General features: G+C 46.2%; 1 protein-coding gene across 1 annotated transcript in view; it reads right to left on the reverse strand.

The window, feature by feature from the left end:
* The window catches only part of VWA3A (von Willebrand factor A domain containing 3A), a 55,752-nt gene that overhangs the window by 31,786 nt on the left and 7,449 nt on the right, over positions 1-16,517 (reverse strand). The window contains 10 exon segments of the mRNA XM_055299092.1: positions 670-764; positions 1,226-1,306; positions 2,702-2,805; positions 3,218-3,353; positions 5,298-5,423; positions 7,140-7,205; positions 7,449-7,557; positions 8,716-8,841; positions 13,404-13,510; positions 14,827-14,925. Of these exon segments, the coding sequence (XP_055155067.1) occupies positions 670-764; positions 1,226-1,306; positions 2,702-2,805; positions 3,218-3,353; positions 5,298-5,423; positions 7,140-7,205; positions 7,449-7,557; positions 8,716-8,841; positions 13,404-13,510; positions 14,827-14,925 (1,049 nt within the window).

Genomic DNA, 16,517 nt, shown 5'->3' on the forward strand with positions numbered 1-16,517 from the left:
ATTTTCCTTTGGGGAAACACCTCTGCCTCTATCAGTCAATTTGAGTTGAGTGAAGCTGAGCCCACTCCAAGCTTCAGGGATGGGTATTTGACCCTGGCCAATCAGAACATCACACCTCTGGCTGAGTGGGAGGATTTATTCATCCATGACCAATTTGCTCTGGCCAGGGAGGAAGTGTGATTTTTTTTTTTTTGGTAGACACAGGGACTCGCTCTGTTGCCCAGGCTGGAGTACAGTGGCATGATCATAGCCCACTGCAGCCTTGAACCCTTGGGCTCAAGCGACCCTCCTGCCCCTGCCTCAGCCTCCTAAGTAGCTGGGACTACAGGTGTACACCACCATGCCCAGCTAATTATTTTATTTTTTTAGAGACAGGGTATCACTATGTTGCCCAGTCTGGCCTCAAACTTTTGGCCTCAAGCTATACTCCTGCTTTGGCCTCCCAAAGTGTTGGGATTTCAAAAATGCTCAGTGACACAGTGATGACATTATTGACATCAATGATGGTGGTGGTGACTTTTTCCTCCTCTGGGGGTTCTGCTGAGAGATTCCCAATCCCTAATCTAAGTGATGGCTTCTGATGCTACCAACAGGGAATTCATGAGTCAGATAAACATCATGTCACACACCAGACCCACGAAGGATAAGAACCCTGCTTAAGAAAGGTACCTTTTTTCACAGACAGTGCCCCAGATTCTTCTGCTGGCCAGGGAAAGCCACTCGATCCGCCTCTCGTACATCCGCATAGCTCTACTGAGCTGTTTCTACAGAAATGTGGGCCACAGTGAGCAGCTGCTCGAAGGCTGAGCAACCAAGGGGTCTGAGGGGAAGTACGTGTACCTGGGTGGGCTTCAGGGAATGGTGTGTCAAGTCCCTGGGAATCCAGGCAGTATAATCATTCTACTAAATCATGGGCAAATTTGCCATAAGACCAGGAAGGGAAGAGTCACACGATATTTCATTGCATCAAATGGGGGAGGAAGCAGATCTTTCCCCAGAGGATTAGAGGTTTTTTTTTTTTTTTTTTTTTTTTTTTTTTTGGCATTGAGGTCTCTGCTTGGGGAGGAGGTGGCCAAAGCTCCAGGGGGCCTGTAGGTGGAACACACAGTCCCTCTTAACAAGAGGGAGTTTAGTCAATGGCTTGGTGACTCCATAGCCCAGGGAACCTTCCTCCCGTCCCCACTTCCTGCACCCCATTTTCTGATGGATTGAACCCATCACTGACCTGGTACTCATAGAGGAAGGGTGGGTCCACATGAATGTTCTTCACTGTCCCGTCGTGCCATTCAAATTGTATCATTGCCTTCTGTACTCAGGCACAGGCAGGAGGGTGGGCAGGCGAACAGAAGTACATGTAGTTTAATTTGGGCCCTGGTTCTCCAAATCAGGTGCAGGAGAGGGAAATGGGCTCTGAACACATTTGAGGTTGGATTGAACTCCTTCCCACATCTCCACCACACACCCCCCCACCCCAATACCACCACCACCAGGTCATTGCCTTGTCTGGAACTGGAAGTAGAGAGCCTTAGAGAGAGTGATCCCCTGAATGGACCATGCCTGGGAGGCTTTTCTGAACATCAGAGTCATGAAGATATGGTTGGAGGTTTTAGTAATAGACAGCAGTTGGAGACCTTAAAATATACTGGCCATAGCTTCTTAGGTTTGGGAACCTAGACAGACCTTCACAGATGCTTTGAAAATCCAATTTGTTCATCCTGTTTTTTCATCCTCCACCAAGTCAACATATCCATCTCTCTATCACTCCATCCATCTAGTCAGTCTTCCATGCACTGCTAGACCTACATGTCCCTTACTCCTCTCTCTTCCTTTCAGTCTTCCATTTTTCTGCAATCTTTCTATTCACCTATTATTCCTTCCTTCCATTTCTCCATCCTTTCACTCCTCCATCCTTACTTTAATTTCTACTTCCATTCTTTCATTTGTCCTTTATTCCATTTTGTTATCCATCCTTCCATTTTTCCCTTTTATCCTTCCATCTGTTCAAATTTCCATCCATTCACCCATCCATGCATCCATGCATCCATCCACTAATCCATTTATCCATCCAACCATCAATCCATCCATCCATCCATCCATCCACCCACCCATCCATCCACCCACCCATCCATCCATCCACTCATCCATCCATCCACTCATCCATTTACCTATCCATCCATCCACTCACGTTTCTACTCATTCATCATTCTTTTCCTTCTTCTTGCCATCCTTCCTTCCAACTACCTTCTCAGCCATCCAGTAAACATTCATTGATTTCCTACTCATACTAAACATGGGGGATAGAGAGTTAAGAAGAATTTTCCCTCTTTATACTTCATACTTGATGGGGATTTAAATATGTAAAAATCCATGCATTAACCCTTTATGGGAGCAATAGCAGAAGTCTGCATTAGGTACAGTGAGGACATAAAGGGAGCGTCTGTCCTGTCTGAGTTGGGAGGAGAAAACCTTCATAGAGGAAGTGACCGTGGTACCTGATTTATCCCTCTTGCCCCATCTCCCAAGTTCAATTTTCAGATCTTTGAAAACCAACAGCTGCAGTGGATTTGATGTGCATTCTAGGGTCCTGGGTGGGAAGCCTGAATCCCTGGTGATTCTTATCGCCAGAACATTTAAGAAAGTGGGAAAAACCACAAGGGAGCTCTCCTGCAGAGGACTGGAGAGAATTATGAATCTGAATTACCTCATGGATAGTCGATGATACTGTTTTCTGGAGAATAGGTACAAATTCCTCCACAGGAGAGAATGCGTTGGGTGCCAGGACCTGATATAGACTTAATTTCTTGGCTGAAAAAATAAATTGTGAGGTTGGAGGCACTGCCTGGGAAGCTCCAAAGGGTTCAAGCCTTTTATTTTTTTGAGACAGGGTTTTGCTCTGTCACCCAGGCTGGAGTGCAGTGGCACAATCATAACTCACTGCATCCTCAAACTCCTGGGCTCAAGGTATTCTCCTGCCTCAGCCTACCTGAGTAGCTGGGACTATAGGTGCATACCATCAAGCCCAGCTAATTTTATTTTTTATAGAGATGGGGTCTTGCTATGTTGCCTAGGTTGGTCTCAAATCCCTGGCCTCAACTGATCCTTCCTTCTTGGCTTCCCAAAGTGCTGGGATTGCAGGTATGAGCCACTGTGCCCAGCCAGATTCAAGCCTTTTAGTCAGTCACCTGTTTCCTGGGTTCTGCCCTCTTTGGAGATTTACCTTTCAGACTGTTGACCCTAAGCCACTCTGCAGAAGTCTTGTCCAAGTTTGGAAACTCAATGGTGAGAGGAGCGTCATGCTTTGGGGGTTTAGGCAAGAAGCTTATGAGTGGCCCATTTGTAATCTCTGTGGAAATCTAAATTAAATGAGAAAGCCCTCATTACAAAATCATATTTTAGAGCTGAAAAGTCCTCAGTCTTCACCCTCCACCCAGTCAATGCAAGTGGAGCATCTCAAACACTCCCTGGTAGATTAAAGGCAGTTTTGCCTTTCCATTCCATCATCCCCTCCCCTTCTCTGGAGATTTCTGGCATTTCCAGGGGAAGAGGGAGGAGTACCTAGCAACTCGCTTGCTCTCACAGTGGCCCATGCTCCAGGATCCTTCCCTAGCCTTACCATGAAGATCAGCACCATGGACTCCAAGATGACAGGTCACCCCTAAAAACTCCTGCAGCAAATCGCTTAGTGAGCCCCCACCTGGCCACCCTGTGGCCACACTTGCAAAGCAAAGAACAGAGGCTCTAAGAAGTTAAATTACATAGCGAATGTATAAGTAAAACATGGAACAGCAAGTCCCAAACTTCAGAGATTTGAGCACTGCCTTCATGAATTTTGCTATATCTGAGTACTACTGTATTATTATTAATATTTTAAGAATCAATATGTAACATTAATGCTTTTTAGTTATTAATTTTCTTTAATTTTAAAAATTCAATCCCTTTCACAATTTTAGAAAGAAGATCTATGATCACCATAATGAGCTAGTTTTAAATAGATACCATTTAAAAAATGCATTAATCCATGCACCACCTAAAATCATCTTGCAAACTACAAGTAGTACATGCACTTCATTTTGGGAAACTCTTGGCAAGGTTTTGGGTCTTAGACCTGTGTTCAATCCAAACTCAATCTATTTCTATCTCTGCAATCTTAGGCAAGTTATGTAACCTCTTAACTTTGGTTTCCTCATCTATAAAAAGTAATAATATACTTACCTCAGAGTGTTAAGATAAAGCATTTAAATAATTGAACATTGTGCCTATCTCATAATGAGGAGTTAATACATGAGAACTATTATAATTCTTTTTTTTTTTTTTTGATGGAGTCTTGTTCTGTTACCCAAGCTGGAGTGCAGTGGCACTATCTAGGCTCACTGCAACCTCTGCCTCTTGGGTTCAAGAGATTCTCTTGAGTCAGCCTCCCACGTAGCTGGGATTATAGGTGCCTGCCACCGTGCCTCGCTAAGTTTTGTATTTTTAGTAGAGACAGGGTTTCACCATGTTGGCCAGGCTGGTCTTGAACTCCTGACCTCAAGTGATCCACCTGCCTCAGCCTCACAAAGTGTTGAGATTACAGACGTGAGCCATCACACCTGGCCAAGAACTATTATAATTCTAATACTAATTGTTATTATTGTATTTATATATTTTTAAAATTCTTTTTTGAGACAGGGCCTCACTCTGTTGCCCAGGTTGGAGTGCAGCGGTGCCATCATGGCTCACTGCAGCCTCGATCTCCCAGGTTCAATCATCCTCCCACCTCAGCCTCCTGAGTAGCTGGGACTACAGGCACATGCCATTGTGCCTGGCTAATTTTTAAATTTTTTGTAGAGATGGTGTTTTGCCATGTTGCTCAGGCTGGTCTTGAATGCCTGGACTCAAGCGATCCTCTGGCCTTGGCCTCCCAAAGCACTGGGATTTCAGGTGTGAGCCATGGCTGAGGTGAGAATGACTCTCTTCAAGGCAGCCTATTCTGGGTGGTTGAGGTTTTCATCATTCTCCAAACTGGGGGTAAGGGAGGGGACAGTGACAGGACAGAGGGGGTGGCAGGAGCCTGCTGGTCTTTCTCTGAAATAAATTTTACGGTTAGTAAATCCACCAGAATCTTTCTGGCACCATGGTGGGCCCACCCAGCCCACCCAACTCAGAACTCTGGGGTGCAATGGAGGGTGGGCCTTGCCTTGTTTCAATTTTAGGAAGTGACGGGCAGCTGTGCCTTCTATGAACAGGTGAGAAAGGGGAACAAGGCCAGCTGAGTGCTGCTGGGAGAAGGCCCCACAATTGACACTCGCACCACCTACCTCCTCCATGGTGCAGGTGAGCGCCTCACAGGGGCTGCTGTGCTGCAGGGCTTGCACATGGCTGAGGAGGCTCTGGGCCTTCTGAATTTCTGCCCGGAGCTCATCCATGTCCCGGCTGGTGTAGAGCTGAGGGTGGCAAGAGCAATCAGACATCCGGAATCACTTGGCTACCTGCAGGGGCCAACCCAGGAAGGGGCAAGCAGCCAGGCCAGTGCCCAGGCAGAGGGTCAGACTCTCTCCACCAGGCCTTATATACTGGGACCCATGTGCCAGACAGAGCCTGCAGACGTGTGTGCTCCATTTGTGCAATTCACCTGCTGTGTTTTGTTTGTTTGTTTGCTTGCTTGTTTTGACGGAGTCTTGCTGTGTCTCCCAGGCTGGAGTGCATTGGCGCGATATCGGCTCACGGCAAGCTCCGCCTCCCGGGTTCACGCCATTCTCCTGCCTCAGCCTCCCCAGTAGCTGGGACTACAGGCGCCCGCCGCCACGCCCGGCTAATTTTTTGTTATTTTTAGTAGAGACAGGGTTTCACCATGTTAGCCAGGATGGTCTCGATCTCCCGACCTTGTGATCTGCCCGCCTCGGCCTCCCAAAGTGCTGGGATTACAGGTGTGAGCCACTGCACCCAGCTTGGCCTGCTGTGTTTTAAAACAATTGAAGGGTTTTCTAACTGTAAAGGTGTAAAGAAACACTTTACACGCACTAGGATGGCTATAATAATAATAATTATCTATTTTATTAGTATTTTTAGAGAAAGGGTCTTGCTCTGTCACTTGAGCTAGAGTGTAGTGGTGCAATCATTGGTCACTGCAGCCTCAAACTCCTGGGCTCAAGTGATCCTCCTGTGTCAGCCTCCTGAGTAGCTGTGACTATAGCCATGTGCTACCACGCCAGGCTAATTTTTAAATTTTTTGTAGAGATGGGCTGTCACTATATTGCCTAGGCTAGTCTCAAACTCCTGGCCTCAAATGATCCTCCTGTCTCGGCCTTCCAAAGCACTAGGATTACAGGCATGAGCCACCATGCCTGGTCAAGCCACAGGTTTTAAGATAAAATATTTCTTAAACCAGTCAGTTTCAGTCATTTACTTTACCTTTCTAACTTCTGTAGTCTGAGTCACCTACAGACAGAGTCTAGATGATGAGGTATCAAGATAGAGTGCTGCCTGAGCTTGGCTCCCTGCAGGGACCTTGTGACCTCTGAATTCACTTGTGAGATGCAAACACTCATTTACTCATGGTTATTAACGGTAGGCAAGACACAGCCTGGGAGCGACCAGATGATTGCATTCTTAATCTTCCAAATGGATCTACACACGTTTGCTAATCGTTGCCTCACTTGTGAACACAGGGTGGCTGATGTCTACTTATTAACTGGGACAAGGACAGTAATGGATGGATCACTACAGAATGGATTGCTCATTTCACTCTGCAGTGGGTCCCCTGCAGTAGCAGGAGTTGATCTAGGGGAGAAAACCAAGGTAATTCAGACTTAGTACTTTGGTGGGAGCAGAGCTAGGCTGGGGCCTACATTAACGGCAACTGGAGAGAGACTGAGGATTCTGCAGGCAGGGCTTTAAAAGGCCTCTGGGCTCCCAGGCATGCAATCAATGCATCATACAGGCTGACCAAAGCATCTCTTGTGACTTCAGGTTGTCCCTGGTCTTCCCACATATTCATTCTAACCTGATTTTACCTGTGTAACCTCATTGAATACAGGTGGGGACAGGGAGAAAAGGAGAAACAAGTCCATAGTGTGGTCCTGGCCCAGATCTCCTGGGTACAACCTTGGAGGCAGACAAGGAGAGAAGAAGAGGGGCCATGTGTTGGCAGAAGGGCTTACCTCCATCTTTGGGCTGTAGCAGTGGTAGGAGCCCCTAACAGCTTCTGCAAGGTTCTTCAGGACAGCCTGCAGGGATGAGGCCAGGGTCAGCCCTCACTAGGTCAACACCAATACTCCAGTAAGCCTTCTCCTTGACTGAACCTCCCAATTACCCAAAGCTTCCCATTTTACCAAAGGGAGAACCAGGCACAAGGACAGGTGCATTCTGGTCCACAGCTTGGGGGCCTGTCCAAGCACGAGGCCTCAAAGGCCAGCCCAGCTTACTACCGCCAAAGCCAAGGGACACCTCAGAGAATCTTGGGCACTCACAGGGGGCATCTGATCATCGCATCTGTAGGTGATGAAGTGGATGATGAGGTCTCTTCCCATGGTGGACTGCTGGATGTAGTCAGACAGGATTTCAGAAGGCTGATCTGGGCTGTGGAGAAGGCAAAAGAGAAGTGGGCACCCCAGGTCAGACCACTTTGAGAATATTCCAGAGCAAAATGGTAATTCCCAAGGAACATCTACCCATTCTTAACTGGTCACCTGTGTCCCAGGTCACCTATGTGGGATGCAGGGCTAGGTGGACTGCAGGGCTAGGTGGGCAGCAGGCCTGTCTGCCCTCTGCCTCCTCTGCAGATGGGTGGCCTGTGACCATAGTCCTTCCCTCGTGTGTGTGTGAAGAGTCATGGTTGATGATCTTTTCTCTCTCTTTCCTTTTTTCTTTTCTTTCTCTCTCTTCCTTCTTTCCTTCCTTCTCCTCTCTCTTCCTCTTTCTTTCCTTTTTCTCTTTCGTTTTCTTTTTCTGTCTTCCTTTCCTTCCTGTCTTTCTTTTTCTTTCTTTCTCTCTTCCTTCCTTTTTCTCTCTTCCTTCTTTCCTTCCTTCCTTTCTCTTTCTTTCCTTCCTTCTTTTTCTTCCTTCTTTCCTTCCTTTCTCTTTTCTTTCTTTGTTTCTCTTTCTTTCTTCCCTTTTTTCTCTCCCCTTTCTTTCTCTCTCTTTTTCTTGTTTCTTTCTCTTTCTTTCTCTCTTTCTCTCCTTCTTTCTGCCTGTGACTGCAATCCTTCCCTCATGTATGTGTGAAGAGTCATGCTTGCTGATCTTTTCTCTTCCTTCCTTCCTTCCTTCCTTCCTTCCTTCCTTCCTTCCCTCCTTCCTTCCTTTCTTTCTCTTTCTCTCTCTCTCTCTCTCCCTCCCTCCCTCCCTCCTTCCTTTCCTTCCTTCCTTCCTTCCCTGGGTCTCACTCTGTTGCCCAGGTTACAGGGCAGTGGAACAATCATAGCTTACTGCAGCCTTAAACTCCTGGGCTCAAGCAGTCCTCCTGCCTCAACCTCCCAAGTAGCTGGGACTACAGGTGCACACAACCATGACCAGCTAATTTTTTGTTTGTTTGTTTTGTTTTAGAGATAGGGTCTCACTGTGTTGCCCAGACTGGTCACAAACTCCTGGCTTCAAGCAATACTCCTGCCTCGGCCTCCCAAAGTGCTGGGATTACAGGCATGAGCCACTGTGACCAGCCAATCTTTTCTCAAAAAGTGGTTTGGTTCTTCAGTCCTTTTCATGTTGTATGTCACCTGCTTAGGAAAGAAGACCTACCAGCTTCTCAAGATGGCCACCAGGGCATCCAGCCCCTTGAGAGTGAAGATCTTCTTCAGAGCTTGTAGCAGATTGCTGCCTCCATCAGGCTGCAATGTCTTTACCCAGAGCTTAAGTTCCTGGAGGCTGGGGGGGAGACAACAACAGCAACCTAATTATAAGACTGTTTGTATTTAATTTCATTTTAATTTCTTTTTAGAGATAAGGTCTTGCTGTGTCACCCAGGCTGAAGTACAGTGGTGCAATCATAGGTCACTGTAACCTCGAATTCCTGGGCCCAAGCGATCCTCCTGCCTCAGCCTCCCAAGTAGCTGAGACTGCAGGTATGTGGCATCCTGCCTGGCTAATTTTTATATTTTATGTAGAGGGCCAGGCATGGTGGCTCATGCCTGTAATCCCAGCACTTTTGGGGGCCGAGGTGGGTGGATCACTTGAGGTCAGGAATTCAAGACCAGCCTGGCCAAAATGGTGAACCCCATCTCTACTAAAAATACAAAAAAAATTAGCCAGGTATGGTGGTACATGCCTGCAATCCCAGTTACCTGGGAGGCTGAGCAGGAGAACTGCTTGAACTGCAGAGGCAGAAGGTTGCAGTGAGCTGAGATTGTGCCACTGCCACTGCACTCCAGCCTGGGCAACAGAGTGAGACTCTACAGGAAGGGGAACATCACACTCTGGGGACTGTTGTGGGGTGGGGGGAGGGGGGAGGGATAGCATTAGGAGATATACCTAATGCTAAATGACGAGTTAATGGGTGCAGTACACCAACATGGCACATGTATACATATGTAACAAACCTGCACATTGTGCACGTGTACCCTAAAACTTAAAGTATACTAATAATAATAAAAAAAATGTAGAGATGGGGGTCTCACTGTGTTGCCCAGGCTGGTCTTGAACTCTTGGCCTCAAGAGGTCCCCCTCCCTAGCCTCCCAGACAGCTGGGATTACAGGTGTGAGCCCCTGCACCTGGCCTGTAGTATTAGGTACCAGGCCCAGGACAAATATTAGCTCGTTTAAACCTAATGATAACTTGTTGAGGTGGTACCTTTATTCTCATTTTGTAGATGAGGAAACTGAGTTAGGACTTGCCCAGGGTGATACTGTAAGCAACTGTTAAAACTGAGATTTCAAACCAGGTCTGACACTAAGATCTGAGCTTTTAGAAGTTATGCTATGTGAGGGTCTGGGGCTGAGTTCCTTCCTCCCCATACCCACTCTCTTGGGAGCCAGCCCTCAACAGGAGGCATGGAGTTAATTCCACGACCCTAAGAAGGCTCTAAGAGAAAGCTTTATGGCTGTGTGGCTGTCTCACGTGGGTTGGGGTACACACCACTGGTGAGAAGAAAAATAACTTGATTCTTTCTTGGCTAAAACTTTGCACAGCACTAGTGAAAGAGGTCTGCTCTTTCTACTTCAAAAAACCAAAAATCTGAAAGAGAAAATCTCAGTGTGGTGCTAATAAGTTCATCTTTCATGATCATAACTGTCAAGTCTCCCTTTTGAACAGCGAGAGTAAGTCCCAGGTCTAGCACCTTCTCTAGCCAATAGATTTAAGCTGGAATTTAAAACCACTGTTTTGCTCTCATCGTATTTATCTATATGGCTGCTTTCTTTTTTTTTTTCTCAAAGCCATTAAAGAAAGATATATGGTTGCTGATTATAGAAGTATAATCATGCAAGTGATATGAGCTTCTCAATTATGGTATTGATAGAAAGTTTCCTTCAGGCCAGGAGCAGTGGCTCATGCCTGCAATCCCAGCACTTTGGGAGGCTGAGGCGGGAGGACCACTTGAGGCCAGGAGTTCAAAACCAATCTGGTCAACATAGCCAGACCCCATCTCCACAAAAAAGGAAAAATTAAAAAAATCAGCTGGGCACACCCTTGTAGTGCCAGCTACTGGGGAGGCTGAGGCTGGAGGATCATTTGAACTCAGGAGATTAAGATGGCAGTAAGCTATGATTGTACCACTGCACTCTGGCCTGGGTGACAGAGCAAGACTTCAAGACCTTGTCTCAAAACAAAAAAACAAAAAAAGCAAAAAAACAAAAACAAAAAAAAAAAACAAAAAAACAAGTTTCTTTCAATAATAAATAAATGGAATTGAAGTAAAGAAAAATCAACAATAGTACACATGGTAGGCTGGGCACAGTGGCTCATGCCTGTAATCCCAGCACTTTGGGAGGCCAAGGAGGGCGGATCACTTGAGGCCAGGAGTCCGAGACCAGCCTGGCCAACATGGTGAAACCTCGTCTCTACTAAAAATACAAAAAATACAAAAAAAAAAAAAAATTAGCCAGGCATGGTGGAGCACACCTGTAATCCCAGCTATTTGGGAGGCTGAGGCAGGAGAATTGCTTGAACCCAGGAAGCGGATGTTGCGGTGAGCCAAGATCATGCCACTGCACTCCAGCCTGGGTGACAGAATGAGACTCCGTCTCAAAAAAACAAAAAAACAAACAAAAAAACCAAATAAATAAAAAATAAAATAAAATAAACAATAGTACACACGGTAAAGATATGACATAGGGTTATGACAAGAGAATTCCAGGAGTTCCTGAAGATGCAGAACTTTCGGCTGCCATCCATAACAATCCAGGGGTCACTGCTCCACCTGAAGTGGAAATCAGAGTAAAAAACGCTCTCGTTCATTGAGCACCTGGCACTAGCCAGGTACTTTGTTTTCATTTCATCTTCATAAAAGTCCTGTGAAGAGTGGGTAGGATTGGCCTTGTTCTGCAAATGAGAGAGTTAAGGGACTTGTCAAGACCACCCAGTGACTGTTGGGGTTGGGATTCAAAGCCAGAGCTGCCAGAAGTGGGCATTTCTGTATCTGGAAGGGCCCCTCTTTACAGCTAGTGCTGGCGAGGGGGCCTCCCTCCTAGAAATCTAAGCACATGCTTTTTTTTTTTTTTTTTAAACTTTTTATTTTTGGAGACAGGGTCTCTCTCTGTCACCCAGGCTGAGTACAGTAGCACAGCCATAGCTCACTGCAGCCTCGACCTCCCTCCCTGGCTCAATAAAACCTCTCACCTCAGCCTCCTGAGTAGTTGGGACTATAGGCACATGCCATCACACCGGGCTAATTTTTAAATTTTTTTTGTAGAGATGGGGTCTCACTGGGTTGCCCAGACTGGTCTCAAACTCCAGGGCTCAAGCAATCCTCCCACCTTAGCCTCCAAAGTCCTGGGATTTTTTACAGGCATGAGCAACTGGCCCTGGCCAAAGCATGTGCCTTTTCCTGGAATCTGGAATCCAGTCCTGGCTCTGCCACTTTGGGCATCTTCCCTAACCTGAGTCTGCGTTTCCTCATCTGCAAAATGAGGATAATAATCCTATTCCATGGGGTGGCTATTACATACTAAATACAATCATCTATGCAAAGTACCTAGTATGGTAACCAACACATGGTGGGTGATTGAGGACATTCCCTTCATGGAAAAGAAATTTCTACTCACTGGATAAGTAGAAATTCTTACATACCTCCCTCCTATCCCTCAAAAAAACTCCAGACTAGAAATCCCCAACTAAAGGACATCCATGCAGTAGAATACTATGTAGCCATTAAAACAAATGAGGTAGATTTGTATGCACTGACAGAGAAAGAGATTCAAGACCAGCCAGAAAGCCAAGGCACAGAGAAGTGTTATGTAGGTCCTGTTTATGTCAAAATAAGAAGGTAAACACACAGATGCATGTGTGTGCAAAGATTATTTGTGGAAGTGGATATAAGGAACTGTTTTGGGCCAGGCACAGTGTCTCACATACGTAGTCCCAGCACTTTGGGAGGCCAAGACTGGAAGAGTGCTTGAGGCCAGGAGATCAGGACCAGCCTGGACAACATAGCGAGATCCCATCTTTACAAAAATAAACAAACTGGCTGGGTGTGGTGGCTCACGCCTGTAATCCCAACATTTGGGAGGCCGAGGTGGGCAGATCACTTGAGGTCAGGAGTTTGAGACCAGCCTGACCAACATGGTGAAACCCTGTCTCTACCAAAAAATACAAAAATTAGCTGGGCGTGGTGGCACATGCCTGTAGTCCCAGCTACTCGGGAGGCTGAGGCACGAGAATCACTTGAAACCATGGGGTGGAGGTTGCAGTGAGCCAAGATCATACCACTGTACCCCAGCCTAGGCAACAGAGACCCTGTCTAAATAAATAAATAAAAACTTAGCAGGATGTGGTGGCACATGCCTGTAGTCCCAGCTACTCAGGAGGCTGAGGTGGGAGGATTGCTTAAGCCCAGGAGGTGAAAGCTGCAATGAGCTATGATTGCGCCACTGCACTCCAGGCTGGGAGACACAATGAGATCCTGTCTTAGAAAAACAAAAAAAAAAAAACAAAACTAAAAACAGGGAGACTCATTTGCTATTATTTATCATCCTTTCATACTGTTGGAATTTTTAAAAAACATGCATGTGTTATTTTCACAATAATAAAACTATCTTTGCTAGTTTGCTGGATAAAAATAGTGTCTTGTGGTCACCTTATCTGTCAGTTTATGAACCGCTCATAAGGGTGGCCATCTTCCCAAAAATTGTTTCTGCTTTTGTGAGTTGTCTCTTTGTACTCACTTATCTAGTAGGGTCCTGGGGTTTGCAGTTGAATTATTCAATAAAGACTCTGCTGGTTAGGGAGGAAAATGAACAAGTGAACATCACCGTCAGGCAGGAAAGTCACTCACGCAGAAGCGCTGACTTCCATGGGGTCCGGCCAGAGGGACCTGGCATTGGTGCCAAAGGACAGGACAAACAGCTTCTCCTTGTGGCTCAGCTGCTCATCGATGAGGCTCTGTTGGACAAAAGGACATCACTGGCTCCCACAGCCAGGGGAATGGGGAGCCTGGCTTTGCCTCTCTCGCCTTTGCCGGCCCCTCTGGGCTGGGTGTGAGCTGTACTGAAATAGGGCTGCTCGAGGCTGGGCTTAGCAGCCAGCCCCAAGCCGACATTTGCTTCCCACCTGCCGGGCCTCCTGTGGGTGGGATGAGCATCTGGGCTGCCGTCTCAGCATGTGCTATTGCTGGACCTTTGGCACTTACCTGTGGCACCCAGAGAGGGAGGACAGAGGTTTCTCTCTAAGGCATGTAAGCTGGAGATGGAGCTGGTGAGTATCCATAACTTCTCCCTCTTCTTCCTGGCCAGCTAGAAATTCCACCTGTACGCCACCCCCATGAGCTGTGCCCTGGCTAATAGTAGACCACTCCACCTGGAGGATCTTTGGAAACTCCGTCCTGAGGACTTGTCATGAAGGGGGAGCCTGCTCTGACACCTGTCCCCTGACATCCACTGAGACCAGGAACAGGGGACAAGTCTGGAGGACAGCCCCACACTGAGCCTCATAAAGGCTCTGCAGGACCTGTACAAAATACAACGGGCTATTGCTGCCATGTTACCCGTAAGAAAATAGCCCATCCACATCACATCACGCTGCAGAGGCTTTTTCTCTAGGCCAGACTTCTCACTGAGCACTTCACTTGAACAAGCTCCTTTTACCCTTATGGCAACCCTAGGTACCCACTGTTATCATCCCCATTTTACAGAGGAGGTAAGTAAGGCACAGAGAGATTAGTTAACACAGTCACATGGCCTGGAATTGGTTGAGGTGGCTGGGATTTGACTCCAGCCATCTGACTCTAGTTCTTAGCTTCTCTGCTACGGATGTGAGTTGGGGATGGAGCAATGGGCAACACCATCCTGTTCACTGCTCTCAAGCTAGAGCTGGTGAGTATCCAATGGGAACCATAACTCCAAAGAAACCAGAATAGCTCCTCCATCCAGAAAAGGCCAGAAGCCCTGTGCTATGCTATGCAGGAGACTTCACATCCTCTTTCCAGGGAAACATGGGAGCTCTTGAGTCAAAGTCTAGTTGGCAGGTACTGTCGTGCTGAGAATACTGGAAGTTCACACTACAACCGAAAATGACTCTGTGGTTGGGTTTTGTAGAATTCAACATAGTTCTGTAACCACAGGTGCTAATTAAGTGTGAACTGTTCTTTATAAGACACCCTGTCTTGCATTTGCTATAAACAAGCTAGTCAGCAAGCTCAGGAAGGAAAGGCTGGGGGTGGTGGGTGGTTCCATGTGTTTCTCTGTGCCAGACAGACTTACCATGAGGTCCTTTTGGAACTCCTCTTTCTGAGGGCCACTGCTGACGGCTGACACATCTATGAGGACGCTGACTTTGGCCCCTTTGATGAGGCCAAATGCCTAAAACCAAAGAGGGCATTTGGAAACAGCCAGTGCAAGTCTGTGCGTCTCCCACACTGAGCTGCTCTGTGCAACACAGTGATGCGAACACTTCCCTCACCCCTAACAAGCAGCAGCAGACGGAAACCCCACTTTATAAGGGAAAAGCAAAACCCAATGTCATGACTTCAGCTCTGGGCATGATCTGCTCTTATTTTGTGGCAGCCTCTTCTTTATAAGCTTTTTCCCCTTATATTTATTGTCTAATCTTATGAAGTAATACATGGTCATCGTAGAAAATCTGGAGACTATAGAAAAGCACCCTTTGTTTGAAGATATAAAATTTGATGGCTATTTGTATTAGCTTATCTGATTTAATTTCTCTATATCCTTATTTATCTTTTGCCTACTCTATCAATCAAAGGCAGATGTGTTAGGTTCGCCAGCTGCAATGGTATCTCTGTGAGTTTCTAATTATGTTTCTTGTTTATTCTTTTTGAGATGGGGTCTTGCTATATTGTCCAGGTTGGTCTCGAATTCCTGGGCTCAAACAACCATGTGCCACCACATCCAAATTTCTACTTATGTTTCTAAATGGTGTTACTCTACAGCTATTACTCCTTGACTTATGATGGGGCCACGTCCTGATAAACCCATCATAAGTGGAAAAATCCTAAGTCGAACCATTCTAAGTCAAGGACTGTCTGTATTACTTGTCAATGCTGTTTGACTCTGCACATAAATGTTCGTCTTGTTATAGCTGCATTGTGGATTGGAACTTTCATTCATATGAAATTGATAGTTCTCTAGGGGCAGTAGGTTCCATTGGATGTTTTTCCTTAAATCCTACTTTACTGGATATCTAATTTTCCTATTGAATTCACTCTTCTGCTCTCAGAGAGTATTTTACATCTTCTCCCACACCTCCAGTGCTCCCTTTCTGTACTCTCCCAGCAAGTGATTTTGCCTCCAATTTTGCTGAGAAAACAGAAACAAATTGGAGGGAATTAAAAAAAAAAATCTTTCCATGCAGAGTCTACTGACCTACCAGCCCATAGCCCTACATACTTCACCTTTTTCCAGTTAAAATGCATCTAAGGCCAACCAGCAATGGTCTAGGCTAACCTTTGACTTGCATTACTGGATCTTCTCTTGCTAAATAGGAACTCTGCTTCTGTGATCATCCCTTCTCCTGGATCATCCATTCCTATTGATTGTACAATTTCCATCACCATACAAACAGGTTATAATATCGCCCATCTTAAAAAAGATATAGACCTCTCAGTACGCCACCTCTCCCTCCTGCTGTTTCATTTTTCTGCTCTCCATCTTAGCCACACGTCCTTACCTAACGGGCACCCATTCAAGTTAGGTTCTCACCTTCTTATTCCTCTGAAACCACGTGTCAAGAGGTGATCAATGACCTTTGTCTTGCCAAGCCCAAGGGTTAAATCCAAATTCTTGACTTTCTCGAACTCTCAGTAGCATATAGCACAGTTCGACTGTGTCAAGAATTTAACAAGTTGAAACACTTAGTACACGTGTCTTCCAGGACACTATATTCTCCCACTTTCCCCACTATTCACTGGCCGTATTTTCTTAATTTCCTTTCC

This window comes from Symphalangus syndactylus, chromosome 11, assembly GCF_028878055.3.
Source record: "Symphalangus syndactylus isolate Jambi chromosome 11, NHGRI_mSymSyn1-v2.1_pri, whole genome shotgun sequence".
In the NCBI taxonomy this organism is placed as follows: domain Eukaryota; kingdom Metazoa; phylum Chordata; class Mammalia; order Primates; family Hylobatidae; genus Symphalangus; species Symphalangus syndactylus.